The 27725-nt window shown below is 41.2% G+C and overlaps 2 protein-coding genes across 6 annotated transcripts in view; both read right to left on the bottom strand.

Moving 5' to 3' along the window:
• nbeal1 (neurobeachin-like 1) overlaps window positions 1–2626 on the bottom strand; it is a 33813-nt gene extending 31187 nt beyond the window's left edge. For 3 of the 4 annotated variants that reach the window (XM_034677590.1, XM_034677593.1, XM_034677589.1), the window contains exons 1-2: window positions 2531–2626; window positions 1807–2103 (exon numbers count right to left, since the gene is read on the bottom strand). In XM_034677590.1, coding sequence (XP_034533481.1) covers window positions 1807–1857 — 51 coding nt within the window. In that variant the 5' untranslated portion in view covers window positions 1858–2103; window positions 2531–2626. Of the gene's footprint in view, window positions 1–1806; window positions 2104–2217; window positions 2420–2530 lie in introns of those variants that run through there. The other variant, XM_034677591.1, reaches the window with a different exon arrangement.
• A 919-nt stretch (window positions 2627–3545) lies between these two features.
• LOC117808427 (rho GTPase-activating protein 20-like) lies at window positions 3546–27440 on the bottom strand. Of its 2 annotated transcripts, XM_034678173.1 has the most exons (25): window positions 26786–27440; window positions 25999–26148; window positions 25751–25902; window positions 25524–25619; window positions 25224–25420; window positions 25049–25133; window positions 24856–24961; window positions 19479–19513; window positions 17327–17509; window positions 17063–17203; window positions 13721–13806; window positions 10769–10942; window positions 10479–10628; window positions 9934–9975; window positions 9337–9421; window positions 9155–9232; window positions 8986–9052; window positions 8707–8895; window positions 8457–8623; window positions 8152–8316; window positions 7607–7719; window positions 7322–7514; window positions 6828–6942; window positions 5897–6738; window positions 3546–5807 (listed from the first exon to the last, which is right to left on the bottom strand). In XM_034678173.1, the coding sequence occupies exons 9-25, from the start codon at window positions 17327–17329 to the stop codon at window positions 5016–5018; spliced, it is 3402 nt and encodes a 1133-aa protein (XP_034534064.1). In that variant the 5' UTR covers window positions 17330–17509; window positions 19479–19513; window positions 24856–24961; window positions 25049–25133; window positions 25224–25420; window positions 25524–25619; window positions 25751–25902; window positions 25999–26148; window positions 26786–27440; the 3' UTR covers window positions 3546–5015. The 2 variants fall into 2 exon arrangements, with proteins under 2 accessions (XP_034534064.1, XP_034534065.1); XM_034678174.1 differs by lacking the exons at window positions 19479–19513; window positions 24856–24961; window positions 25049–25133; ... (3 more) ...; window positions 25999–26148; window positions 26786–27440 and having other exon boundaries at window positions 17063–17256; window positions 17327–17866.
• Between the last annotated feature and the right edge of the window lie 285 nt (window positions 27441–27725).

The following is a 27725-nucleotide window of genomic DNA, read 5'->3' as shown; positions in this document are numbered from 1 at the left end:
GACATCGATCATAATAACATCTTCTTGTTCTGGAGTTTTCCCACAATGCTGCTCATGTTTGCATTTATATTTCTTGACCAAGGACTGGCGCAATTATGTTTGAGATGTATTATGTGAGCGTCCTCCATGAGTGGTGACGTAATTGTAAAGATAATTTAGATTTTTGAACATTTGTTCAGCTCAGAAGTCAACCAGACAAGCAGTGTGGGGCTTATTGATTCTATAGTAAGAGCATACAGTCGTTCTAACATGCGGCTCCCTTGCACAGGGTAAGATAAGAAAATCGTTGTGCTGTGTTGAGACAATAAGAGGCTGAGAAGGGGAGCTGAGGACTGAGGTTGCTTGTGAGGAAATTAACCCTTTGAGGGAACACAGAGGGGTCTCACCAGCATTCTTCATGCGATTACAGCCACGTGACTGCAGGTTCGCCTTACACAGCAACCTTTTCATGCACGTACATACACACTCCTCCCGGATTTTGCACGCATACATATTTAAATGCCTCCCCTCTCTGCGACTCTTCTGCTTCATGCAGGGAGAAATATTGCCTCAGTGGACTCTGGCTCGCAGCCAGCATGAAATGAAATGATTTGTCCTTACTGCATGATGCTCAGTCAATGCAAACACATTCTCCTGCAAGAGCAACTGCAACGCTTGCAGCAACTGCCGGCATTTTCACAAGTCATTGTGACAGGAGTGTGCGGGAACCGGTGTGTCCAACTTCTGTTTTGCACACCACAATGCAGGAAGTATTTGTGGCTTTCATGCTTCACTTCTCAGGTCGGGGGGGGGGGGGATTATTCCATGTCATGTCCCAAACTTGCGGGAAAGAGCTTTACTTTCAGGGAGAGAATGCATCAGAGAGGGGATGTGTAACGTGTGTGTTGCTGCCAGGGATTATTTAAGAGTGTGACTGCAGCCAGGCTCACGTGAGGAGCGGCTCAGGCGGGCCGTTTTGATTGGACAGCGGGACGTGCGCATGCTTTATCGCCAAGTGAATTAAATGGAGCTAACAGCTGACTCAAGGGTGCTGTGTCTACTAGAGGCAGATCCATTCATCTTGACTGCAAAACCAACGCTACATGCACTGCAGCATAGCGTTGGTTTTAGAGCCGGACATGGTTGAACTAGTGTGTCATTTGGAAGGGGCCAGAATTTTCAGAAATGCCACATATTTGGAATTTAGCATCCTTCGCCACTGCTGCAGAGAAACTACCTGCAATACCTTCACGTTGCATAAGTTCTCTGTGACTTTATAATTTATTCATGCGCCTTGTGTGTTTCCCTGCCAATGAATTCTTCAGGGTCTGCAGGCAATTTCATTAGACTGGAGTGTTTTAGAGTCCTACGATGTTTATGTTGTCTTTAGAGGCTTTTGCACCCCAAAAAGACGACATAAACAACGACGTTAAAGGTATTTTTAGGATGTTTTTGCCTCCAGGAAATGTGGGGAGTGGAGAGTGGGGGAGGACATGGTTGAGAGTTGAATTGAACCTGCAACCTAGGCCAACAGTGCCCCAAACAATGGCATTAAGTAGCTCCTGGCATTAGGTTTGAAATGGCGTCCTTGTCCTATTTGGAGCTACCTGTCTGCAAGTACAGATATGCTCTGTTTGTTATCAAAAGCAGCCACTAACGCCAGACTTCCTACTTTTAAATGCCACTTGCAAGTGGGCGCTTTGCCATGGAGGAAATGTCATCACATCCCACTGCCTATTACTTCTACCTGATGACATTTCCCTCACACAAAGCAGCCACAGTTACAGTTTGATGTGCATCATACCTTAGTGCAGTAGAGCATCATACCTTAGTGCAGTAGAGCATCCAGACTTCATAGAGCCTCTCCTTGGATGCCATGGTGCCAGGCTGTAGTGTCCGCCGAGGTCACTTCCCTGGATGCTTCATGGTTCCCAGTCATGCATCTTCTCCTGGAGTCCAGTGCTCAAAGGCATGCTTTCAAAAAAAAAGGGGGAATACTCCTTTAAAGATGCAAAAAGTAGATGTAGTGAGAGTGTGCAGAGATTATTCCATGTTGGATGAGCTGGGTAGTCCAAGAGGGGGATCCGTGCAGCTGGGCCTTCTTCTGGGGGGGTAGTCCTAGTCCTGTTGATGATAACAACACAGAGAATGAGGTGTTACGGATGTTTTTGTCACGGTCAGAAAGAATGCCGAAAGTAGCTGTGAGGCAGTGCTGGGTTAACACGGCAAAACACACACCATTAATAATGTCTGCTTCTGTTATGGGCTCTAAAAATAAGCTCGTCCGTCACGCGACAGCACTACAACCCCTCAGGTTATCCTCCGCGAGCCTTCCTCTATCACTCGACCTTACCTGACCAAGCTAGCTTCAAGCTAGCTGTCAAAAAAAAGAAGCATATTTCTGTTTCTCAGCCTCCTCCTCCTCATGTGACAGAAACGCCTCTTCCACGCGAGCCCACCCGGCTACTTCCCCCTCATATGTGACTATTTAAATTCATAGGTACCTTAAAAAAGATGGACCAGAACCGTGGACTCACGGAAGACCACTCACCTGGGTAACGAAACGTCCAACTGTCACTGACGCCGTCTGCAGAGTTGTTGTGAATGCGTCAAGCTAGCGAGAACAGAACCACGAATACAAGCAGAGCCACTTCCGGCTCATTCATTTCGAAATAAGACAGACAAAGCAATTGCACACGCTATGCGCATACGTTTATATCAAGCTAAATAACTCATTACATAAAATACATCACTGAGTGACATAAAGTGACATTTAACCCCACGTATATTACATTTAAACTGCATCTCGCTATATAACGGACTTTTATTTTGGTGAGCAAACCGGAAATACAGTACAGTGCACTGCATTAACACCACCTGAGTGAAATACCACAGTTTAAAGCTTCATTTTCTGAACAACACACGTGTATTTCATGACTCATTACAATAAATTACCTGTCCCTGCATGTTTATAATAATACTCGGTGTTTTTGCGACAGCTGTACCCACTTTACTTCACGTTGTCGACGTGGTTGTTAAGGGCTGGGCTTTGCAGAGCTGTTTGTTTTAATGTTGTGTTGCCACCTTGTGGGTGGAAGTGAGCAAGAATCAGTGAAGGTGTGTGTGTGTTTTTGAGTGCAAATACCATTATATGTTTATTCTTACAAATACTAATTTATGTATATATATTTTTTATATATTTACTGATGCATTGTGGGAAACTGCCCCTCCAATTCAACACAGGGCAGGTGAGAGAGGGGATCCATCTCCCAGTGCAGGTGTTGCACTGGGAGATGGATATTTGATTTGTTTTTATAACATGCACCTTCAGGAGCAGCACTTCTAATTTCATTGGACACCTGACAATGACAAATAAAGTCTATTCCATTCATGTTTCTGGACTCACCTGCAGCCCATCAAGTAAGAGGTGACAGAAGGAGCTCCTCCACGGCATGGGAAGGGGACTCTCATGCATTAGGGTCACACAGGTCTCTCATTTTTTAGTTAATGATGTAATACATTGTTTGAAATTAAAGTATATCAACTAATAGTCTCTCCACTTTTGTTATTTTCACTCATTTTTATTTGCAAATACAGATTTTCAGGCGTGTACATAGAAAGGAGGCAAAGACAGTTAAAGCAAAAGTCTTGTAGCCTAACGATGGTTTAAGCTGCCTAAAATATAAAGCTTTAATAACATACATGTGCCCATATTCCTCTCAGTAGGTCGTATTTACATATGATTAACATACATCAAAACAGGCTTTAGTGAAAACGTTGTTGGCACCTACAAGTTACACCCACAGATCGCATACCTACTGCAAAAGCTAAGCTATAAGTGCTAATGTTGGAAAAAAAAACGGAATGTGTGCAGTGTTTATAAGACTTAACACAATTATTCTTCTCATATTAAAAGAGCAAAGATTTTTGTTTCTAAAAGTCCATAATGAAACTCTCTGTAGATGCTATAATTGGCAAAAAGCGGCACAAAAATCTGCAGAGTCAGAAAACCCCCACACATTAAGGAAGTTCTTGCATTTAAGAAGCTTAAACACATCTTTACAAAACTCAGTGTGTTTAAATTTGGAACACTTTTGTTTAAGTTAATACTCTAACATTCACACAAAGATATAATCGCGGTTGTGTAAGATATTACATAAGCTGTTTGGTTATGAGATGACGACACTAATATTCATACTGGCTTCTATAAAACGCAAGGTGCAGTTGCCCCCTGCCTGTAAGAGGGGACTGGATCATACCCTGTCTTGGTGTTGGGTCTTTGTTAATACAGTTTAGACCTGCTCTGTTTGTAACTTTTGTTGTGATTTGGCGCTATATAGATAAAGATTGATTTATTGTTAAACCAAAAGACTGTTTAAGACATGGATGTACTCTCAGTGATGTCACCCATTGGTTTCTGAAGAGGTGTTATGAAGCCCAAAGATGGCGGTCTCCAAATTGTAAAATCTAGAAAGTGAAGCTGAGGCCATAGATTTTATGCCTACAATATGCCTGCATGTCATATGGCTGCAAAAGCCCAAATAATATAACTTAAAAAAATAGATTTTTTTAAAGCTCAATTCAATCAGCAGTTAAATTACCTTCATTATTAGAGTTTCTAATTGTCCAGAATTAAGAAAGGCAACATTAGTTAGACTTAATTGGCAGGTTTCAAGCTTGGCCAGATCTGGTTTGAAAGATAATTCAGCAGGTTAGACCGAAACAAAGATTATTTGAATTCAATCATTCTGCAAAGTAGCATTCCTTCTGTAAGTGTAGTTCCAGCCATGAGGATATTTAATCTAAAATGTACATAAATTGCCTTGATGGCAGTAAGCTCTATGTAATCTCATGTGTTACAAAATGTACCTAGCCTTTGTGTGAAATGTTTGCTAATATCACGTCCACAGGCTTAGGCAAATATGTATCACATTTTAAGGGTCTGAGAAAACAGCAGTTTCCCCTGAAGTTGGCAAGTATAACTATTTTCCATTCTCAGCCAAGAGCTCTACTGTTCATTGTAGGAAAGCAATCAATCACACGAAGGATTCTTCAGCGAACAGAAGCTGGTCAAAGTCTGGCTCTGCGGTGGCATCACTGCATCTCTTTAGCCATTCCCTGCGACTCTCCACCAGGGCGAGCGCCACCTGCTTGCTGCTCTGTGGGTTACTTCGTCTGTGAGAGGAGAAGTACTCCTTCACTGCTTTGGTTGCGCAAGGGGTGAGGCAGAAACGGGCCTCAGATGTCTCCCCCTTCCAATCCACATCAGTCACCCTCAGTCCTGGGTCGCTGGGCAGCCTTTTCCTTGGGAGGCTTGCGGCTCGCTGTACGATCTGCTGCCCAGGTTCTGACACCCGACGCTGTTGGTGCCTGGCACTGCTTTCCTCGTCCAATGAGTGGGACTTGTTTTCCTTGAGAATAGATAAAGAGGGCGTACTCGTCTTGAGAAACAAATATGGCGACCCTTGCTTGGATATATTCCCTAGACTTTTTGCCGTGTGCCCGAGGTTGGTGACACTTGCAACATTGGCAAGCTGCTGGACAGTCTTTTTGGAATCCGTGGACTGTAACCAGGGGGATAAGGGGAAATGTAGACTACCTGTAGAGCGGTGGTGGGAAGGGGGGCTGGATGAGTTCTGTTTGAGTTGTCGAGGATTCAGGGTCGCCTGGCTGGGCCCTCCTTTTACATGGCCCCTTCTCCCTGTATCTTTTGAGGTTCTGCAAATAGTTTTAGATGTTGATTGACAACTGAAAGCTCCGGCGCTTTTGGTGGCTTTCCCTTTCTCTTCAGGGAGTTTCCCAAGGTGGAGTGACTCGGTGGGTCCTCCCTGTTGACGGAAAGGTACACATGGCATTGAAGCAAGCAGGAACAAGACAAGGGACTAGGGCGTTTCTAACTCATCCACATTTCACTCACCCCACTCGAGTCCTCTTCCTTCTCCAAGTTGTCTTGTTGGCTGCGTGACAACCTGCTGCTTTTCTTCAGCCAAGAGTTTGGGTGGAGGCTGCCACAGTCTTTCAGGGTGCTCCAGCTTTGAGGTTCTTTGGGTGGCGAGGCTTTTGGACAAGTCACCTTGTCTGAGATCAGAGCGGAGCTTGGGGTGAATGTCGTAAAGGGGACTGAGAAGGGAGCAGGTGCAGCGTTGGGGAGAACTTGCGAGGTTGTTTCCCCTCGTCTGGTCACCCAGGCATGCTCACTGCTAAGAGAGTCCTGGGAGGAGCAGGTGGGCGCAGGGGAGGCAGATTGTGGACCATGCAAGGACTCACCTCCGCCACTGCTGGTCTGATCTCTTGAGGGAGCAGGTGTGTCGCTAGTTGGCTTCTTGGAAAACATCTCTTCATCGTCTTCGTCATCTTCATCTTCCCCAGTGAGTGTATCACTGCTCGGCTGATGTCTCACCATGTAGGCTATAGCAGGCTCTGAGCACCGCCGCCGCCGCTGCCCATGCCGAGGATCCAGAGACAGCCACTCCAGATTGGAGGTGGCGCTCACAGTCGGAGCATTCTGGCCGAGACAAGAGGGTTCTGGTTCCTGTGTCATAGTTCTGGTTCCTTCTGCTGATTGTAGCTTCTCTAAGGTATCTGGTTCTGTATCTTGGTCATAGTCGCTAAATGTTAAGATGGAGTCCAGGCTGCCTTGAAGCTGTTTGGGTTTGAGAAGCCCTCTGCTGAAGAAGCCTGGAGAACCTCCGCTGCTGTTGTCTAAATCGTTCTCCAGACTGTCGTAGGACGAGTCGGTGAGAGGGTACAACCAGGAGTCTGAAGGGGCGAGAGGGATGAGGGTGAGAATATCAATGAAACAGTTGTAATAAGAGAGTAAATACTGATTCCAAATAGCCGGTCACTACCTGATCCCATCTCCTCAGTGTTGGTTTTTTGCGGTGGCCCCCCAAACAGTGCGGACGGACATTCTCCCAGAATCCCCTGACAGTGCTCGATCATGAACTTCACCAGATCACAAACCTGCACCAGAAGGAAGAAGACGAAGTTTGACATTGAAGCGGTGCAGCAAGTGTAACAGTTGTTTATCAGTTTCTTGTTCAACTTACTGGAAGGTTCAAACTGTTCAAGGCTGCTTTCAGCATTTGAAGTGCATCAGTTCTTAGCAGCTACTAGTGATACAGTTCTGTGTTTCCTGGAACAACAGTGGGGTTTTTTTTCTACCTGTTCTTATTGAAAAGGTCAAACAAATCTAAAATTAGACCTTTCACCCTCCATAAAAAGCTACTTCAGGACATTCTTTTGAGATAAATGTTACAGGAATGGGCCGGTAAGCAAAGCAAACATTTATATAGTTATATTATTGCTTTCAGTCTGTATGTATGAAACAAAAAAAGGACACCTTTCTAGTTCCTTCTCCTTCCACTTCAGGGCTACAAGGCACTCCAGGGGGCCAAAGCATGCTGGGAGCAATGCACACCGATAGGTTAAAACTGGTCATCTGGTTCTCCTGGGCGTTGCCTTGAATACCGTGCAGCATGGCTAACAGGTAACGTAGCAGGAGGGTGTTTTCTTTGGGCAGGCGAAAAACCATTCTGCAGAAACACAGGATCATGATGTCAACATTTAGAGCTTTGAATACCTGAGGAGTCTCATCATGATGCTGTAGAAAGTGTGTGTCTGTTACCTCTGTACATCCTGCACTTGCTCCTCCTCCTCATCGTCTTCGTCCAGCACATCCATCCATTCCTCGTGCAGTTCACAGCACAGCAAGCTGCCCGGGATGCTGCGCAGGAAATCCTGAAAACAAGCACACCAACACTAGTTGTTGTTATTTTGTTACTTTTTGTCAACAATAACAACTTGCCTCCATTTGCAAACACAGTCTCAACCACCGTATAAAATAATCCAACACAAATAAGACACCTCTGCTGCTGCTGTGTGGAGACATGACCTAGTTTAAGCACTCATGCACAGAGGCTCTCTGTTATCCCTTTAAGATAATAAGGGATTATAATCCAGATTACATTAACAAACCAATCTAAAGGCCTGTCCTGCTTAGATAGCTGCACAACATGACACATGAGGCTGAGTAGGAAGGAGGCAGATTAATGTGGTGTTTACAGATGCAGCTCAACAAGGTAGAAAACACAGTAAAGAAATAAGCATTATCTTAAAGACTACTAAAGTCCAGCTGGATTTGTGTTCCCTCACACATCGTCACGCTCTCACCTTAAAGACTCCGGCAATGATGAAGACGTTATCTTTCGACAGCGGAAGTTGAAACATTCCCAAGTCCAGAGAGTCCCTCAGCTCCCTGACAGCTCGAGCCCCCGCCGGGCGACGGAAGATCCCCCGTGTACACGACCCCTCATGGTACAGGAACACCAGCATGTCCTGGTTGAAGTAGGACGGATGGAGTAAGAGTTTATGTTAGATTATTAAACACTAAGTGAAGAACCAGAAACAAGCAAATCAGGCTTATCAGGAAGTTTCAGGCAAACCCTTTGCAAAATTTGATGCTGAGTTGTACTAACCATGATAGGCTTTGGGAGGGTGTTGTCAACGCAAAGCAGGTTGAGTGGTTGGGAGAACAAGCGGCCTTGAGCTGCCTCCGATAGCTCATTCATGTTGTAGGAGGAGCCTCGCCAAAAGGCCCATGTGATGAGGGAACGCCTCCTTTTAAACGTCTTCTTACTCAGGTCTGAAACAGCAGAGTATCCCAGAGTGCATCAGCATCAAACGTCAAACTTTACTTTAAAAAGACTTCTCTGAGGGTGATCGTACCTGCGGATGCCGTCTGTGCTTCAGTGGGTCGAGGCTTCAGGATGAACTGACACTGCTTGTACACCTGCATCTGCTCCACCTGCATGGCCCGCTGTCTGTCCGCAGGTGATGCAGGCGGATCCCTGCTGCCTCCCAGAGCCATAGCGTGTCTCACGTGACTCATCTGGATACTGAAGGGAAACTCATGACCTGGAAGAGGAGAGGGGAGCTGTGACGTCTCATTCTGCTCAACAACTACAACATGCAACAGTATTCTTTCAAGCTAGCTTCGTCACTGACCAATCAGAGGATAGAGGTTGTTGTCCCTCTTGGAGATGACCCACAGCTGGAAGTCTTTCACATTTCCCTGAGAGAAACAGAGACAGACAGAAAACAATCACATCTCTGACAAGACACTTTATAAACAAGGGTACCTGTTCTCTGTTGAAACACATTCATCTGAACTTACGATGATGCCAAACTGCTGCAACGCCAGTCGGATCACCTCATTGGTCGAATCACAGTTGCTGACAGGAAGCATCTTTGTCTGTTTTTAAAAGAGGAAGCATCAGAAACAGGAAGAACTTAATATGTGACGGTCAGGAATCGTTTGTATGTTTGATACTGAGGTAAAAACAGGAATCAACTCACAACAGCAAACGTATTGATTCCCTTTCCGTACACTCTGAGTGGAATCGTTTTAGTTTCTTCCTTTTCCTTCTCTTCTTTAAGCTGACTGAAGACGAATGAAAGAGGAGAAAGACGGCTTTTTAACATCCTCCTCTCTTTACACACTTTTTCTTTTACTACCTGGCTTTCTTACTTGTTGCAAAGCTGGGTTAAAGATTTGATTCTGATAGGTTAATATTTTGTAAAGTAGCTCCAGCACATTTCCCTTTTGCCTGTTGACACTGTGGCAAAAACGTTATTTAGAAAAGACATAAATATTCTTGCAGAGGTCCCGCTCACCCTGTCTCACCTTACCTTCAATTGAAATATGCAGTTTGATGTGAATTCTAACAAATAAGGAGGCAAATTTACCATGATTGGAAACATTCAGGTTAATGTTAATTCCTCCAGAATAGTTTGTGTCAGCTTGTTTATGTCTTCAGTTTGTAGCAGGGTAGTAAATCCAGATAATGTGTAGTGTACAGGTGGTTATGCAAATTAGAAGCCCCCCCTGCTCACCCTGTCAGATTCACCTCTTCACTATACATTATCGCTTATACATTTCATTTGTGAGTTTACCTTTTGAAGACAGTCAGATACCTCTCCCTCTGTTCTGAAGAGCTGAAAGGAACACAGAGAAGAACGTCAAACATTACCCCACATCGGGTCAGACTTTCATGATACAGGTCCATCAAGGAAACAGAAGAGGAAGTGCAACTTTTTCTCAAGCTTGTAGGCAACCTTTCAGTTTGGGTAATTTCTAATCTTTTAAAGGGTTTATCAGCATTAAAAAGTTTTATTAGGTTCCGGAGGGATTCTGATTTCAGGCCAAGCAGCTTAGATAATTGGAATTCACCAATTAAACAATTCAGTATGACTGTAAATAGGCTTCCTATACAACAGCTTATGGTGCATCCTGTCCGTCCCCTTTGAATGTAACGTTTGAGGTCAAGTTTATAGCAGGAGCGGCATATTTACTGTTGAAATGCAAACATTTTATGGCGTCTGGAAGGGGAGTCAGTGCTAATATGTGGATAAAGGCTACCAAGATTTGAGGTGTATAACTAGCATTAAAAAAATTGATTCAGATATGTTGAGTTTTTCAGGGGGAAGTCCTTGGGTACCTAAAAACGGCGGCACAATTGCAGGTGGGCCATCCCATGACGAAGCTCCTCTCCGGGAATGTGCTCCCCTCACACACCTCATCCAAGCACCCTGCTGTCCACATCTCACACAAACGCACCTGAGCCTTCTGTTTGAAGTGATTGGCTGACCTGACGGCGACACAAACACACACACACACACTCTTATTTTAATCATACACAAAGGTATTACCGCGGCAGGAAATGAGTGGGCAAGCCAGAACGCCCGTAACTGCTCCGCACGGGGATAAAAATACAAGCTTGTGGCTTACTTGGCTTTGGCAATCACAAGTATGTCGCTGAACAGGAAGAGGTGCCTGTCCTGAGTTTGCATGCCGGTTTTCAACTGAGCATGTCCGTGAAGAAGGAAGGTCCTGTCGGAGCCAGTAAGGAAGGACTGGACCAGCGGGCAGGACTCGGGGCACACGGGAATCACAAAGTTGTCTCTGCAATGCAAAAACACAAAGGTAGAAACACTTACTTTGATCCATACACTCCAAAACCGTAGGTATGTTCAGTTCAGATTAATTGTATGCAAAATTCAGAATTTTCTCACGGTCAAACATTCTCTCAGTTATTTACTCTACGAACTTTCACACTAAAAGGCACCCCCTGTAAAAATTACCACCAACCTAAAGTTCCTTATAGTAGCTTTAAACAGCTGCACTTGCAATGCGATATCTAGCAGTCAGATTCTTGACTGAAACGCTCCCTTGCTCACCGCTCTTGTTCCTGAAGCTACGGTGGCCTTTAAGGAGTTTTTACTGTCAAAATCCTCTAGTTGTATGAACTATTTTGCGTGCAACAGTAACCACTCTTCTTCTTCGTCTTCCAACCGGTGCATTTCAAGCAACCGCTCACGAAATACAGAAACTAGTTTGTCCATTCTGTGATATGTTGCCTTTAAAGTCATCTCCACTTCTAAGTTTAGGCCCTCAAGGGCCATGAGGTGCACAGGTAAGACTATGAAAACCCCCTGTGACTCCAGAGACACACCCTATCCCTCAGACAGGAGGCTGAGGTGCATTAGAAGGACCAAAAACCTCACGCCACCTAAACAGTTTCTACTCTGTCACAACATCCATCATCCCTAAAGTATAGATTCAGTATTCTAACATTTTCTCTCTCTGCAACTTCTTTAAGTTACTTGTGTTCAAAAAGAAAGGACTGTAAAACAGCAGAGGAAGCATCCCGGGTCATTTTAATGATCAACAATTGGAATACAGTGGCTTGCTTTCGAACAAGCATGACCTCGTGCTAATGCTAAGCGGCTACATAGTCATCAGGTGAAACCTTTCAATCTTATAAGGAGATGTCTGAGGTTTTCAGAGGACATGTTTGTTGCTGACGTCTAATTGTGAACAGAAGGACTCAGTCAGCCTCTTATGATGTCCGGTCAGTGCCTCTTTCATTAGATTAAGCGGTTTAGATCAGTGTCTCTCGCTCTTTGGTCATAAAAGAAAAACATAAATTGAGTTAGGATTGAACAGAAGCTAATAAAAAGATCAAAAGGAGTCCTGCACTTTTCATTATGGGGCTGTGTTGTGTAATGGTTCATAGCTGATCAGGTTGAGACGCAAGTTGGGAATCTAGAAATTTCAGGTGACTCTAAAGTGGGTTTAGATTCTGATTGAGGTTTCTACCTGATACGTTATTCCCTGCTACTGTTGCCTGAGAGGAAGATTATTGTGTGACATGTGTCAGTAATACATCATGTTCATTCTAAACTTGGACACGCTCAGTGCGTTAATTGTATCTTATAAACAATGACACAAACACTGTCAGCGGTCCAGGTGGGTCCCACCTCTCCAGGATCTTTTTAATGAGGTTATTTCTTCTCCACTTCCCACTCCATATGCTCAAAGGAAGAGCTATTAGTAGACGCCTGATCCTCTGACAAGCCTCGTTACATGAGGATTATCCATCCGAGTGGATCCAACACCTCAGTCGGGGTTGTGCGTGGGGCATTTGAGTGTGTGTGTGTGCGTGCGTCCGTGTGTGTCGGTGTGTGGTTTCAGGGTTTTGTTAGAGCCACTTGACCTCGGTGACCACTATGTAAGAGAGATGGAATATGGTTGACTGTTGCTAAGAATCTTGTATAACGCTGCTGAGACATGTGGTAACCCTGAGCACAGACTAACACCTGAAGCTAAACTGGACTCCTGACATGAACATCACTGGGTTGATTTAAAGTGTAGGGAAAATATGCTTCAATTTTCAGCTCATGTTCTTTTTCTTGAATTCAAAGCGGTCACATGGGGATGTTATCAAGTAGTTACAGCAGGCTGCCAGTTTATATTTTGACCTTTCAATAACATCACATGGATTTAAGAAGATCATGCAAATAACAACACAGGTGATATTAACAGTTGTAGCGGTCTGCACGGATACAATATCATCATTAAGCCATGTGTTATAATTGAGGCAAGATCACGTCATTGTCAGTCACAGTAACTGAGTTATTGTCCAGTCAAGATTACAACAAAGTTATACTATGGTCATTATTGTAAAGTCAAGATTATACTGTAATCCCTCAGATAAGATCACAGGGTGTCTGTTTGGTCAAAATTACAACTTTAGCACTGAGTCAAGATCACTGGGTAATCATTCAGTCAAGATCACATCAGCGTTGATTCAAGATCACTAGGTAATCATTGGGACAAGATCAAGAAAGTAACAAATAGGCAAGATCACAAGGTAATCAATTAGTCAAGATGACAACACCAGTGTTGAGTCAAGATTACTTGGCAATAATTTGGTCATCACTGAGTCAGGTTATCATTTGGTCAAGATCATAGCATTAGCTTTCAGTCAAGATCACTAGGTACTCATTTGGTCAAGATAACAACATCAGGGTTTAGTCAAGATCACAAAGTTGTCACTTAATCAAGATCACTGACATCATCTGTTAAGATCACAACTGGAACACATCAGGCAAGATCATAAGGTTATAGTCCGTACAAGATTATGTGGTAAAAAAGCCATGTTATCAATAAGACTAAATAATTAATCATTATGGCGTTACTTAGGCAAGATCATTAATATTAAGATGGTAAAATCAAGATCATATTATAATCAGAATATTATCAATTTGTCCAAAATATACTGTTTTGATTTCGTCATGATTACCATATTGTCATATAGTCAAGATCACAATGTTGTCATTAAGCAAGTCTCAATTAATGAGTTATAATTATGTGAAGAAGTCATTTATCATTCAGTACCTGGAGAGTGTCTTGGACCGGCTCAGAGCCTTGGTGATGACAAGGGACGGGGCAGACTGTCGGCGATAATTCATCGACCTCATCCGCTAAAGGAGACAAATACAAAGAATGTTCATTAACATCAATGCATTGCCTAATAACCTCACTCTTCTAGGCATAGCATAGAGAGGCGAGCAAGACCTCCTCCATGTGTATGCAATGTTTACACTGTCCTCAGTAGTTACGTAAGAATCGTAATGTTCAGCACATCCATCACATGTTTGGGACTGACTGTGGCCTCCAAAAGGACGGGCACAGCAGAGTGAAGCAGGAGAATATAAACTCATGGGAATGTCAGAGCTTGGACTTAAGCCAGATGACGACCTTGCACAGTATGCATTAACTTCTGTACTCATCTATCTGTCTTTGTCATGACACCCTTCACCTTTCTCACACTTCCAAGCATCTTTCATATATTACTGTGCTTCCTAGTCGCCCCTAAAGCAAAGTTTAAACGATATAGGATAAAGCACTGGCACTGTAATATTGAATTAATCCGCTGCTCCCAGTGTGCAGCAGCCTTCCAGCTGCCGCTTGCAACCATATTAAGATCCTATTATCCTAATTTCCCCACAAGGATCATTCAAGTTTTATTCAATCTAATTGTAGAGGGATTTGTGAGCGTGAAGCAAGGTGACAAACAAACATTACATAACCACAGTTATTTAATTGCATATCTGATTAAAGCTGTCAGTCCTTAACAAGCCACTGTGTTAAGTTTGGTTATTCTTGGCTGAATTAGCAGGGTGGTTGATTATTAATCCAACTTTTAACGGTTTAGAAAGTTTGCAAGTGCGAGTTTGTGCAGCCTCTCTGATAGAGTACCATGTAGTCTGACAGTCTATAATTGATGGCCGTTAGCTATACACAATAAACACTGTTTCTCTGGAATAAGCTAGTGCAGAGAAGAGGTTCAATTCTACTACAAAAAACAGACTGTAGTTGTGTCAAACTTTTAAAAAAATCAACCTTTTTTAAAATTGAGTGGTTTTGCCGTCTTTTGTTGACTTGAAGCTCCTGTGAGGACTTTTTAGCTGGTTGTGAAACAGACTGAAATTAAAACTAATGTCTCCTTACGATCTCAAAAACAACAACAACAAAACACTAATAACAAATGTTCAGGGCAAAACTAGCAAAGTCTGCTTCGTCCACAGGGGGCGCCAATACCAAATGTGTTGATCTATAAAGCACTAAATCAAAAATGTAGTCATAAAAATTGTTAAAAATAAAATTCCACGCTAAATCTACAACAGCTAGCTAAAATGCCCATTATGAAATTGCTAGCATATTTAAAAGATATGCAGTTTACACCCTTGTATGTCACTTTTTGAGGTTAGCATGCTAACATGCTAAGTTTTCTTGGTTACACTATTTAAAAAAACGAGTACTATGGAAAGTCCGCTAAAACCTTTAAGGTGAGGCTAACGTGACTTAAAGGGACAGCAGCAGGAGTCAATAGGCCAGTTTGTCGTATTCTTGCTAGCTTGTTCACTTGTACTGTGAGACAAAGTGCACAATATACCTGTCCATTGATAAACTAGTTTAACCTCCCCTTACAAAAATATTAACAAAGTGAACTTTCTTTATTTTCACAATTTTTTGTTCTAAGCTAACTTCTGAATCAACAGCCGCAAAGTGAGAAAAGATCAATCCCCCTCCCTCCTGTCACCTTGTCCACACATTTTTGACATTTCACAGTGTAACATCATTGATTTAGCAGGGTCACACAGTGGTGAGACATTCCTTACATTCAGCCAAACATGACAAAGTTACCTTTCACTCCTGAGAATAAAACCAGCAAAAGCTAATGTGGAGACATGGGGTTTAAATGCTGGGAAACCACAGACTGGTGTTTAGCAAAAATGACCCACTTCTGATAAAACTGACTGTGTTGCAATGCAGAAAAAAAATCAGCTTCTGAGGACATTCAGTCATACAGCTGTATCCAAGCTGTCATACTGGAGTTCATTACAGGTTAAACTGTGCGTCACCACTGTTATAACCATAATCAGTGGCCTGTTGGTGATCTCCTGTTTTTCATTTTGAAGAGTTTTGGAGTTTTTATCTATCTATAGCTATCAATCATAAAAGTAAATCACCATCAATAAAATAATAATGAAGAGAAACTAGAAAATTCTTGAAGTTGAGAAGCTGGAACTGGCAAATGTTGTAAATACAGTTGAAGCTACATTTTTACTCAAATTTCCATTTAACATTTTTAGTTTTAAGGTGACAGAAAGCTGGGTTATGAGTTCACTTTTGCTGATACATCATAATATGTCATTACAGTGGAAAGTAGGCTTTTATATTGTGTGTTGAATCGACCAAGTGAAACAATTAACTATCCATTAATTAACTTAGCGGCTAACACCTATGCTAGTAGCTTGCTTAAAACTGTTATAACACATAAGGTTGTGAGTAAATAATGTATTTTAAAATTACAGATGCTATAATGAGTTACAAAAATCTTCTTTTTAATGAAGTTTCTTAAATTGTTTATCACCATTAAAATGTGCTTTATAACATTTAGTTGTAGAATAAGGGTTTATAAATACGTTATAACGTGTTGTGTGTGCTAGCTAATGGCTACATTAATTGTGCTTTTTAACATTTTTCACAGACTACAGCTTACAAATGTATAGGGAGTGAGAAGAAGGTTATATATTAAAGTTAGTTATATTGAATTACTTATCTATCAGTCAAACTTTTTTTTTAAATGACAATTTTTATTTCAGTGTTATACTTTCTTTTAACATTTTTTTAACCTCTTTTAAGTGTGGGAAGTCGACTGTAGACACTTAACTGTATATTAAATTATCATATTTGCCATATTTCATTTTATTTTCATTTTATCATACTATTATTATTGTTATTATATTTTTTACTATGTAAGTACATTGTTGTATTCCCCTGTCCCTAGTTGTAAGCTGTTGTAACAAAACAGTTTCCCCCAATGGGGGATTAAAAAAAGTATATCTTATATCCTTTAATATTCCTTACTGTTTATTTTAACGGTGTAATGTAAAGCTAAGGTATGTTTTAAGAGGTGGGGTGTCACCTGTACCTCTGAACTAACCTTAACCAGCAACAAGCTCCCACACAAAATAAGACTGATTCTTTCAGTTTCCATGTAACTGAGGTTTAAGGGAAACAAAGAAGCTAAATATGAGATCATTTTCCAGTTTAAATTGAGCGGTGAAAAAATTGCGCCTCTATTGAGGACTGAAGTTAATTGCGGTAATGATGCACCTGTATCCAATTACATAAACAAAGACTGCATCTACATCAGGTCTGAAGTTATACCCTCTTGTTCTCTTGCAGTCCACCGAGGCTGTCCTGCTGTGGAGACATCTTGTCCATCCAGCCTGCGGACGCTCTCCGGCTCACAGTCCGGCAGTCCTCAGGTGATGCACCGGGCACAGAGATCCCGTCAACAGCCTCCACCTCCCGGAGGAATAAACCATGTCAACACGAAAACTTCTCGACTAAAAACAACTCTGTGAAGACAATCTGGTTATGTGGAGTAGAAAAAGTGAATCACAAAGTAGTCTCTCTGTTTCTCCTCACCATCAGTGTAAGGCTCCGCTGTTACCAAAAGCAACTCCTGTCTGGATTATCAGCTGCGGTGCCACTTGTTAATGCGTCTTTACGCACACATTGGAGGCGGCGCCACTACGTAGCAGAAAATAGGTCTACCTATTTTTAACCACAGCACTCCATTCATTCAGCAACAGGAAATTCAGATTTAACCTAAAAACAAAGAAAGAAAAGAATTAGATCACAGAGAAATGTTGGGGAGTAGTTTGATACTGGATTGGATGGATTACTGACACCATGGTTGTTGTAATGTTGGAAGTATTTTGATGTAGTTCGTCATATTAAGTGTAACGTTAAATTTGAAATGACTAGAAATTGGTTCTTTATAAAAACAAAGTTGATGAAAGCATAAAACCATCTTATTCATTAACCCCATTGAGTTTTATACAATTTCGTACATCAGGGAATTTAGCACCTCAATGGTTAAATTTGCCCCCAAATAATGGCACCATTCATTACTAATCTAACATTTCTTCATCTGTGAAAAATGTAAAAAAATAAAAACATTAAGAAAACTGTGCCTGTTGGCCTTCAACCAGTTAAATCAGTTCGATCAGGAAGAGTTAATTTGCTTTACAATTGTCCCGTTTACATGCATAACCAACACAACATACAAAAATGAGACATTACAATATTTGATTATATCATAATTAAGACCATTAGTGTTAACAAATTAATATCAATACAGTAAGGTCCAAGGCTGATGTTATATTTTTATTTATCATGCTATTTTGTCCCTTTCAGGACACTATAGTTAAGCCACATCAAGACACAGTTAAGAACTTCTTTAATTTGGACTTTAAAAAGTTCAATAATGGCATTTGAAACATGGGATTAAGAAGTTAGCTTAATTTGGGCATCTTACCTTTGAATAAATGTCTAGATAAATTCAGTTTGTCTTAAAGGGAAAGGAAAGCACTTTTCCACAGTAAACCTGGGAACAGCCAAAAAGTGATTCAGATCCAGCACACACGTTATCAGATTACAGGGTTGGAAGCTCGTGCCTGTTGCTCCCTGTCAGTAATGTAGCTCCAGGCCAGTCACATCATTAGAATCCAACATCTCTGGGAAAGTGTCTTGAATAGTATACTGCAATCTAGGCCATAAGGTCGTAATGTAGGGCACATCCAAACCTTAAATGACACCATTCTCCTTTAATCAACCCTAGAAAAGACACTCTTTGATTGTTAGACAGGTATTAGTTTCCCTTAGATGTTGAACACGATAGTTTGTGTTTATTGGGAAGGAGGTTCAAATGTTACCCCGAAATCGATTGTTCTTTCAGAAACAAAAGTGGGCCACAAACTGGGCTAAAGAAGAACCAGGCCAGAAAGTAAAGAACAAAGACACTGAGTCTTCATTCCCCAAATTGGCCACAATCAGCCCCGTTAAAACTGGTTCACTTTGATGATTACCTGCCCTCTGTTGATAATGAACAGCCTTGGGCATGGCAAAGAAAAGCAACACTCCCCTCTTAACTGGCGCCAAACTTTCATGGTACAAACACACTTTTTCGTGCCCTAAAAGGAGCAATCAATTTGCTTTGATTGGGTCCAAAATAATGGAGGAAGAAAGTAATCCTCAAGATATATGGTCATGGATCAGCAACCTCCCCAAAACTTTACCCATCATGAAAATTCAATGTATTTGAAATCTTGTTTAATATCAAACATGTTCAATATCAAAAAGTTGGCACTCCTTGTTCTGTTTCACTGAAAATGGAACAAAATGTTAGAAAAACATTTCTGCTGTAACAAAATTAGAGACAAGGAAAAGTATGCATCATGAATACTAATTTTAAAAAGAGGCATTAACAGCAACTTTGTTTTAAATAATCTTTATTTCATGTAGAATCAAACACTTCTATAAAACCTACCTGTTCAATCACTCATAACTCAAGTTGAATTTTATGGAAGTTGGCAAAGAACTGTGTTTTCTTGATGACATTTAGATTCATGCATGGATTACTCTTTAATAGTTTGAACAACTATAAGCTGCAATCTATGAAAAGCAGTGGAAGAACATTTTTCATGGGTGTTTTCATGGGATGTTATATAATGTTTCTTCTGAAAAATATATTGTCAAAATAACTTGTGTGTGTGTGTGTGTGTGTTGGGATTACCTCTTCTTTCACTGGACGCAGTACTCAAATAGGACCTGCAAGACATGAGAAACAAAGCATTTTAATTAACAAATATTATGTGGCATTGAATGTAAATCTAATAGTGACATATTAAATATTAAGTTTTATATAAAGAAGCCTGAAAAGTGTGCAACATATGTATATTAGCTACCCTACACAATGAGGATGAATTCAGCTCTGACATACTGTAAACATACAGCTACAAAACCAAACAATAGGATTCATAATTTGACTTAAATTAGTCAAAAATCAAACATTAAAACTATGCTAGGTCACAATCTTTGCATCTAGTTCAAGACATCAATCTATGAAGAAGTAGAAAGATGACGGTATGAATAGTATTTACCTGTAATAAAACTATTCTTAAGATCACATGTCACCTGGTCAGGGTTTACCACATATCCCAGATCCAGTATATGAAGAGAAAACAGAACCAGGACCATAGTTTGCGTTTTCACTGACCAGTGGCTAGGAAACAAATGGTTAAATGTCTTCTGGAGGAAACTATAACTGTTACAAATCACAGACACACATCTTTCTATAAACTTTTTATTCCTCTGAACGATCAAATACAAGATGCATTCTGCAAAACATTCACTCACTGTTTGAACCTATCAGCCAAAACTCACAGTATTTAAAAGGGTGGACAAAAACATCTGGAACTTATGAAACAAGACTGGATGTGGGATTTACTAACATGATTTACCCCCATGTTGGGGTTTGGTGCATTTGAGATGTTGAGTCTCTATTCGTACTTGAAACATGTCACCCCAAGAGCAGCTGAATTGTATCCAGAACCATACAACCACATAAAAAAACATTGCTGGCAGGAATATTGTGTTTAAACTTTGCAAATGTGTCAAAACACGTGGCAGAATCATGTACAAGCTAATTCTGCTTGGGGACAACGTGTGCATCCGTAACAATGAAATACAAAAGAAAGAAAAAGTGGGGCGCAGACTCGTGTCACATGGAGGTAAATTAGGTCTAAAAAGCTGTGGCAATACCACGCCAATGAGAACCGTCTCTCCTTTCACAGTAAGAAGTTAGAACCTGCGGCGCTTGTTATTTGGCCCATCAAAGACTCCCCCTACTGGACTCCCCCTGCCAAATCCAGGAGCTTGTCCAGCTTGAGGGCCTAATGGCTGCTGCTGTTGCTGCTGCTGCTGTTGTTGTTGCTGCTGCTGTTGTTGCTGTAGCTTTGGGGACTCAACCTGTGGCCTACCCTCCATTGATCCACCTTGGGGGTATCTATCATTTCTCTGGGGTAGTATGTGTTAGAAAGAGACCAGGGTGGCGTGATATTTGTGTAACAGTTAAATCAAGATGGAGAATAGAAACGGAAATATGGGGAATCCAAAAGAGTGATGGGGTTTTCAAAGTTCATCAGTCGGGGGTTTGTTTTTCATCCGAGGGTATCCATCAGAGAGTAGAAGTAAAGGATGTGAGCCGAGCAGACAAAAGGAGAGAGAGGAACAAGACTATTAGTTCAGCCTTTAGTTTTGTTAGAGATTTAAAAACAGTATGTTCAAAGGTTTGTCCCACGGTCCAACGTGATGACTTAAGTTACATTTTTATGTCTACACAGTTTTAGGTAATGTTGCCGTATGTTAGCAAAATGGTCCTAATATCCAAAGTGGGACCACTTTAGTTTATTTTTCCTGATACGTTACCATTGCTCCATTCTCGGACATCAATGGTGTCCCCATATTCGCACTTCCCTCTTGGCCGACGGGTCCTCCCCTTCCACTCATGCCCATCATTTGACCCTGGTTAGCACTGGGCCCTGGAGAGCCCTGATTAAAGCCATCTACACGCAAAACAACGGAGCATTGGTTTGTTGGTTTTTCATTAGGGTTGAGTTGGTTGGTGTCATGTAACGAACGCCAATAGGAAACGGTTGAAGTTTAGAACGTTGAGTGAAAGTTAACATTGGCTTTTGGTCAACAGCCACTTATCTTTCATATCTTTAACTACTCAAATTCATTACTTAGAGGTATGACTTTTACAAAACAGTTCAACTGAGCAATGCCCTTTTAGTTTATTTGGATTGCAAACCAAAAGCCAAGTCAAGTTTTCAACAGATGATATACTGAATAATATTAAAGTTGACATCAAAAATTCACATTTTAGAAGTAGAATAGACACAAAAAAGAAGATATTGTATATAAAAGTTGTTATTAAGATACTCAAACACTATGGCAAAGTACCAACATTATTATTTCCATGGTATTTAAGGTACGATCAAAGAACATTATGGTGTCCCGGAATCCCAGTTTTACATATGAATTATTAGTAGTAGTAGTTAAAATAACTCTAAAGTCTTTTTGGTTGAATAAACTTAAAAGAATGTTATGTCACAGGTTAAATGGAGATCATTTCTGTTTTAGCCTGAATGGAAACCAAATGTACATGGTAAGAAAATCCCAATTTAATAACACCTTGGGATACCGTGACACCATAGTACCACTGCAAATGTTGCCAACATACATAGAAAATATTATCAACTATACCATGGATTGCACATCATCTTTGTTATAGGGCAAGTGAAGGAACTCTCAGCATATCAAGAAGCAGTCAGACCTCCAGACTCACAACCGCACAAACCCCAACAACAGAGTCCTCCTTTCAACCACATGACTACAGTTAGCAGAGCTAGCACCACAAGCCTTTAGTTCTCCCAGCAGGCGAACATCCATATGCCTGAGCTAGTTACATTGTTCCCATCGAGTTACCCAGACACATCCTACATACAGTTGTATCTCCATTTCCTGGGTTAAAATACTGCCAAACACGCTATGAGACTCTATCTGTTATCTGTGCTTGATTACATCTGGGTAATAGAGCATTAGAGCATTATGACAGTCACCATAAACTGGAGCTACAGCCCCAGCTAGGACAGGTTGCTAAACTACAGAAAAGACACATAATTTGACTGGCGTTACGGGCCTAAAATAATAAAAAATATCATTATTTTGTTTACTCACACATACTGGTATGCTTATTATGTCAAAATATTCATGCTACAGTATTCTGAGCAACAAAACCAAAAATAAAACTGAGCTTGTAGAGATGATGTGCAATCCTAGGTAACAACCTTTAAATAAGAAAGAGCCACAAGGAACCCTGAAAAAGTGGTCGACTTCAGTCCCTGGCCTCTCACCCTGCTCTCTGCAGATCAACAAACATGGCTCTATACGTCCTTTAAAGTTATTTCCAGCACCAGTATCATTGTCTTCTGAAAAATATGTGCCAATCATGTAATCTTCAAAGTTGAATCTGCATGAAACTGAGGCTGAGAGCTCAGGGACCACATATTCTTAAACTATGAAAACCTCCTCCAGACAAACGCACACCCATCCAGTACACCGCGTTTGTTAGTTCATACACATTATGCTGTCATGTACTGTTTTATGTTGTTTTTCTTATTTGCATGCCATCTCAAGTGATTCTATGACACCAAATGTGGTCTCAGAGTGGTCAAAGTTAATCTTAACACGCTGACAAGTGAATGCATCTTGTTGAAAAAGATCCACTTGGGATGGAAGACAAATAAGAGTGATGAAATACTTTATATAACTTGGTCTGGTTTTCATATCAACCAGTCTTGACATAGTCATGCCCGTACCTCCCATATTAATGGCTCCACGAGGGCCCAGCTCACCCCCTCTCATTTCCTGTTCCCTCTGAAAGAAGTGAAGAAGAGCCTTCAGAACAAAACTCAGTACAGACAATCAGCGGACAGTCTAATGTGAATCTGCAACACTCACACACTTCATTGGTAGATTCTTTCTCCTTGGGAATATATCATCATTCAATCCATTTATCCTTTACATGTGAAAGTGTTTACAAGTTACCAGTCGTGTCACTGATGATCTTGTTTGCTTTTATAGGTCATAATAGGTATCACCATTAATTTCAGTCTATTTCATGCCCTGTTAAAAACTCCTTACAGGAGCTTTCAAGTCCAGATGTCAAGGGGTGGCTACAGTGAGGTAGTCCGCTTGGAGTGTCAGGGCCTAAACTAACACAAAGAGAAGCTCCTTCATCTTTTCATTAATTCACTAACTTACACACACTCACTGTTACAACATGTAGGGAAACATTTCACTCACACACAAACAAACACACACAAGTCTGTCTCTGAATTATGCACACACACAGAGAATTAAACTCAATAATAATACACGTCTAAATATCCTAATGAGGCAAGACTTACTCTAGCTCGCTGACACCACAAATATACTGATCATATTCTTTATTAAGGTAGAGTTTATAAACATCAAGGACCTATTAGTGGCCCATGCTTGGAAAGGAAGTTCACTATGCTGTGTCAAAATCATAGAGCTGTTGTTGAAAGTTACAAATGATGGTGCTCAGTGTATCTCTTTTTTACTTCCATGTTTAACAGGCAACGTGTTGTAACCATATAAGAACATTTTAAATCTTAATGTGCCTGGAGTTTGTAAAAACTGTGCATCATGTTGCATTTGGCACTAGATGGCAGCAGATAGCATTCACAGTCCCATTTAAGAGGGAGCTCATGTGGTGTTAATATCATTGTTGGGAGAAATGTATTATTTGTACTAATATAGGATGTTTTTCTGTACGTATAGATACTACAGAAACCTTGTATCTCCATTTTTTCAATAATTTTAATATTTTTCCATTTATGAATTCTATTGGTCTTCCTTTATGTCCACCAGTAGGCTTTCTGAAATATTACAGATGAAAGTATCTTTTTAAAAAAAGCTTGAGGTTGAATCTTATGCAGTATTTGATTATGTGAAAAACACCTTTTCTTTACTTCCTGGAAAGTAGTGGTTTTGGAGATACAAGGTTTCTGTGTGATGGTGATGATATGTATATGATAGGAATACCAATAAATACAGATCCCTAAATGTGGATGAGTAAGTGCAGAAAAATGTAGAAGAAGAGGATCATAAAAAGAAGAAGCCTAAAGAAAATGTTGCACGATATTCTCCTGATCACTGAAGTATTACATTTATGGAAGGTGTTTATCCTCTCCTCATTTCACACAATAAACCACAGCACAACAGGATAAGCTAACACGGCAGCCTGACAGTAACTATGAGAAAACAGGAACACAAGTCAACACAAATAATCAGAGCAATCAGAGATAACGTCTCTACAGACATGACCATGAACTGCCAATCCAAATCCCTCCACAGCAAGACAAGAAGAACATTTACGGCATCAGATTTGAAAAAGGAGACTACTATTGTGGTGGTATGTCATTACAATACATAGCAGATTTAGGAGCTGCTTGATAAATATGTAAGATTATCCTGAGTGTGTGACTCCACGTGTGTGTGTGTGTTCCTGCTGTACTCACATTATCCATGTAGTTTTGTTTGAAGCCTTCCGGGTGGCGTCTCATGTCCTCCTGCTCTCTGTGTCTCATCATCTCCTCCTCTCTCCGCCTCCTCTCCTCTTCATGCCTACAGATAAGACAATATTGAGATTGTTTCACAACAAGACAGGACACTACCAAGACACGGTCGATCCTAAACGTAAAGAAAACACACCTCATCTCGATCTGCTTCCGCCTCTGCAGCTCCTGATTGCGGAGCTCCTCCAGTCTCCTCAGCTCCTCCTGACGTCGCATAAGATCTGGAGGGACAGAGCGGAGGATGTAACTAAGATGGACCACCACCAGATATACAACATAAATGAGGGTCCCCTTAAAGCAACAGCACCGACCTTGTCTCATTAACATGAGCTGATGTTCATGTTTCGCCGCCTCCAGCTCCGCCTCCAGCTTCTCTTTGGCCTCTCGGATGTTCCTGTCCACCTGGTCTCTCTGTTGCTTCTCCATCTCGTAGAGGGCTTTCCAGCGAGACGAGAATTCAAACTCAAACGTCCCCGGCTGAGCGAAATGAGGAGGCAGCTCTCGTTCCCTGGGGGGGAAAAAGAGACAGAAGGAAAAAGGATGTGAGGCTTTTTCACATTTATTCACAGAACAGCTACAACTCTAGTTATTGCAAATAGACAAATGCTCACTTGTGGTATTTTGGAGTCTTGTGCATCAGTTTTTCAGTCAGTCCATCCTCCTCATCAAGGTGCTCTGCAGGCTCAACAATGGCCGGACAAGGAGTGCTGAAGACGGTGAAGACAAACAGGACAACAGGTCTTCTATTTGAAACCACACTGACAACAGGTCTACTATTTGAAACACCTTGAAAGGTACACAATCGAGGCGATTCCACATCCACCCCCACACTGCTTACTTGGTCAACAGCAGCGCTCCCTCCGTGCAGCGCTCCAAAGCTTTGCGCGCCGCTTGTTTGTTCGCAAACTCCACGATCCCTTTCCCCGTAGGACGACTACGATCATCTGTTATGACGATCGCCCGCTCCACCAGACCAAACTGGGAAAAGGCCTGATGAAGAGGAGGATTTCATATTTCATATTAGAAGCATGTACATATAACCCTTCATGTCAAATTAATGGGAGTATTATCACAACTGAATGTTACCTGTTCAAGAAGCTCGTTTGTCACCGTCGGCAACAAGTTGCGTACTGTGAGTGCAGAGTTGTGCGTGGCAAAGCGGATTCTGATTGGTCGATTCTTCAAAATAGTTCCATCCAGTTCTGCTTTGGCGATTTCAGCAAGAGTCCTGGTTTCCTAGGAAAGAGAGGGAAAGAGAAGGATGATGATGCCTCAGTTTTTGCCTCATTATGTCCAGTATATTAATCCAGTACAATACTTTTCTGTGCTAATTTTTGGTCTCCACCTTAAGAATTTTTAACATTTCAAATTTAAACCATTACACCAAAAATGTTATGATGACCAATGAAAGATAGCAACATAAATGTATCAGTAGAAGCAACTTTATTGCAATTTAATGAAGCAGAATGATAACAAGACATCAAGAGAACTTTCATTTTTAACAAATAAAAATATATAATTGCTTTGAGACAGCACTTATATTTATCATTTATTTATATATTTGATATTGTACAATATATATATTTAATATTTGTATTCACAGTTTATGCTTGATACACACAAAATATGGGTCATAACCTACAAAAGTAAGCCTACACAGTAAATTAAACTTATTAACATTTGTAAACAAACAGTCAGTGTGTTTATAATTAATGTTACATATTGTAAACTATTATTTAATGTGTTCATATTATTATCTGACCCCTTTAATAATGCTAACTTCTCTTTGCAAGTCATTTTTGACATTACAGAACATGTTTAAGACACATAATAAACACACTTTAAAGCTGATTTAGTAAAAATAAATACATACCAGGCAAACGAAGGCAAACCCTCTCTCTCTGTTGATAAACACATCATCCACGTTTCCATATTTAGCAAACATTCTCCTGAACTCTTCCTCCGGGATGTCCACTGGTAAGTTCCCCACAAACAGTCTCGACCTCTGGGTGAAAGTCTTCTCACCCGGCTTCCGAAAACTGGTGAGATCCAGAGTCATCTCTTCCCGAGCATCTTCCCCTTCCTCCCCGGTGTCTTCTGCCTGGTCCTCGGCTGCAGGGGACTCCTGCTGCTGCTGCTGCTGCGGGGGAGCAGGGCTGTCTTTGTTCGCCGGGGACTGCTCCAGGCCCGGGGAGTCGGTCCCGTGTCTCGGTGTGTGAGGAGAGTTGATACTCTGCATGCCCGCTTGTTGCATGGTTCGGTTAGCCATGCTGTGAGGAGATATTTTATTTAAAACTATGTAAATAAAGTAACTTTTAGGCAAAGGGCAGCGGAGTGTTGACAACCACACACCTCCTGAAATTCAAAGATGGCGGAGGACGCGCGCGCAGCTGGTCAGGTGGTTGACAGCAGGGGCGTAGATAACAAATGATGACAGGGTGACATTGCTCTCTAACAGGGGTTTAAATGTTCAAATATAGATAAAACTGGACGTCTGAAGCCTAATTTACACAATTATTCAACAAGAGAAGATACAGCTATAACATGACTGTCTGACAAACACAATTTTGTCTGTTCATTTTAACAATTTGTTCATTTTAGCACTTAAAAGGAGGACAGAAAGTATTATTGATGCCATTTCTTTACAGCAATTTTCCAGGGCTAATTAAAGTCTCATCCTTGTGAAGATGTAATTTCAATGCATTTTATTTTTCATTAAAAAATAATGAATACTTCACTTATGGGCTGTGTATTGTTGACAAGAAGGTCAAAAATAGAAAACACAGAAATAATTTATGACTTTATAATCGCTT

Source organism: Notolabrus celidotus, chromosome 24 (assembly GCF_009762535.1).
Source record: "Notolabrus celidotus isolate fNotCel1 chromosome 24, fNotCel1.pri, whole genome shotgun sequence".
NCBI lineage: Eukaryota > Metazoa > Chordata > Actinopteri > Labriformes > Labridae > Notolabrus > Notolabrus celidotus.
The sequence above is the reverse complement of the archived record's forward strand: the minus strand, read 5'-3'. Positions and strand labels throughout refer to the sequence as shown.

Coding starts and splice junctions, on each gene's coding strand:
- LOC117808427 (XM_034678173.1), bottom strand. Junction 10,629..10,768: donor CTTGTGATTGCCAAAGCCAA/GTAAGCCACAAG, acceptor TGTCGCCGTCAG/GTCAGCCAATCACTTCAAAC. Junction 7,515..7,606: donor CAAGTGCAGGATGTACAGAG/GTAACAGACACA, acceptor GTGTTTCTGCAG/AATGGTTTTTCGCCTGCCCA.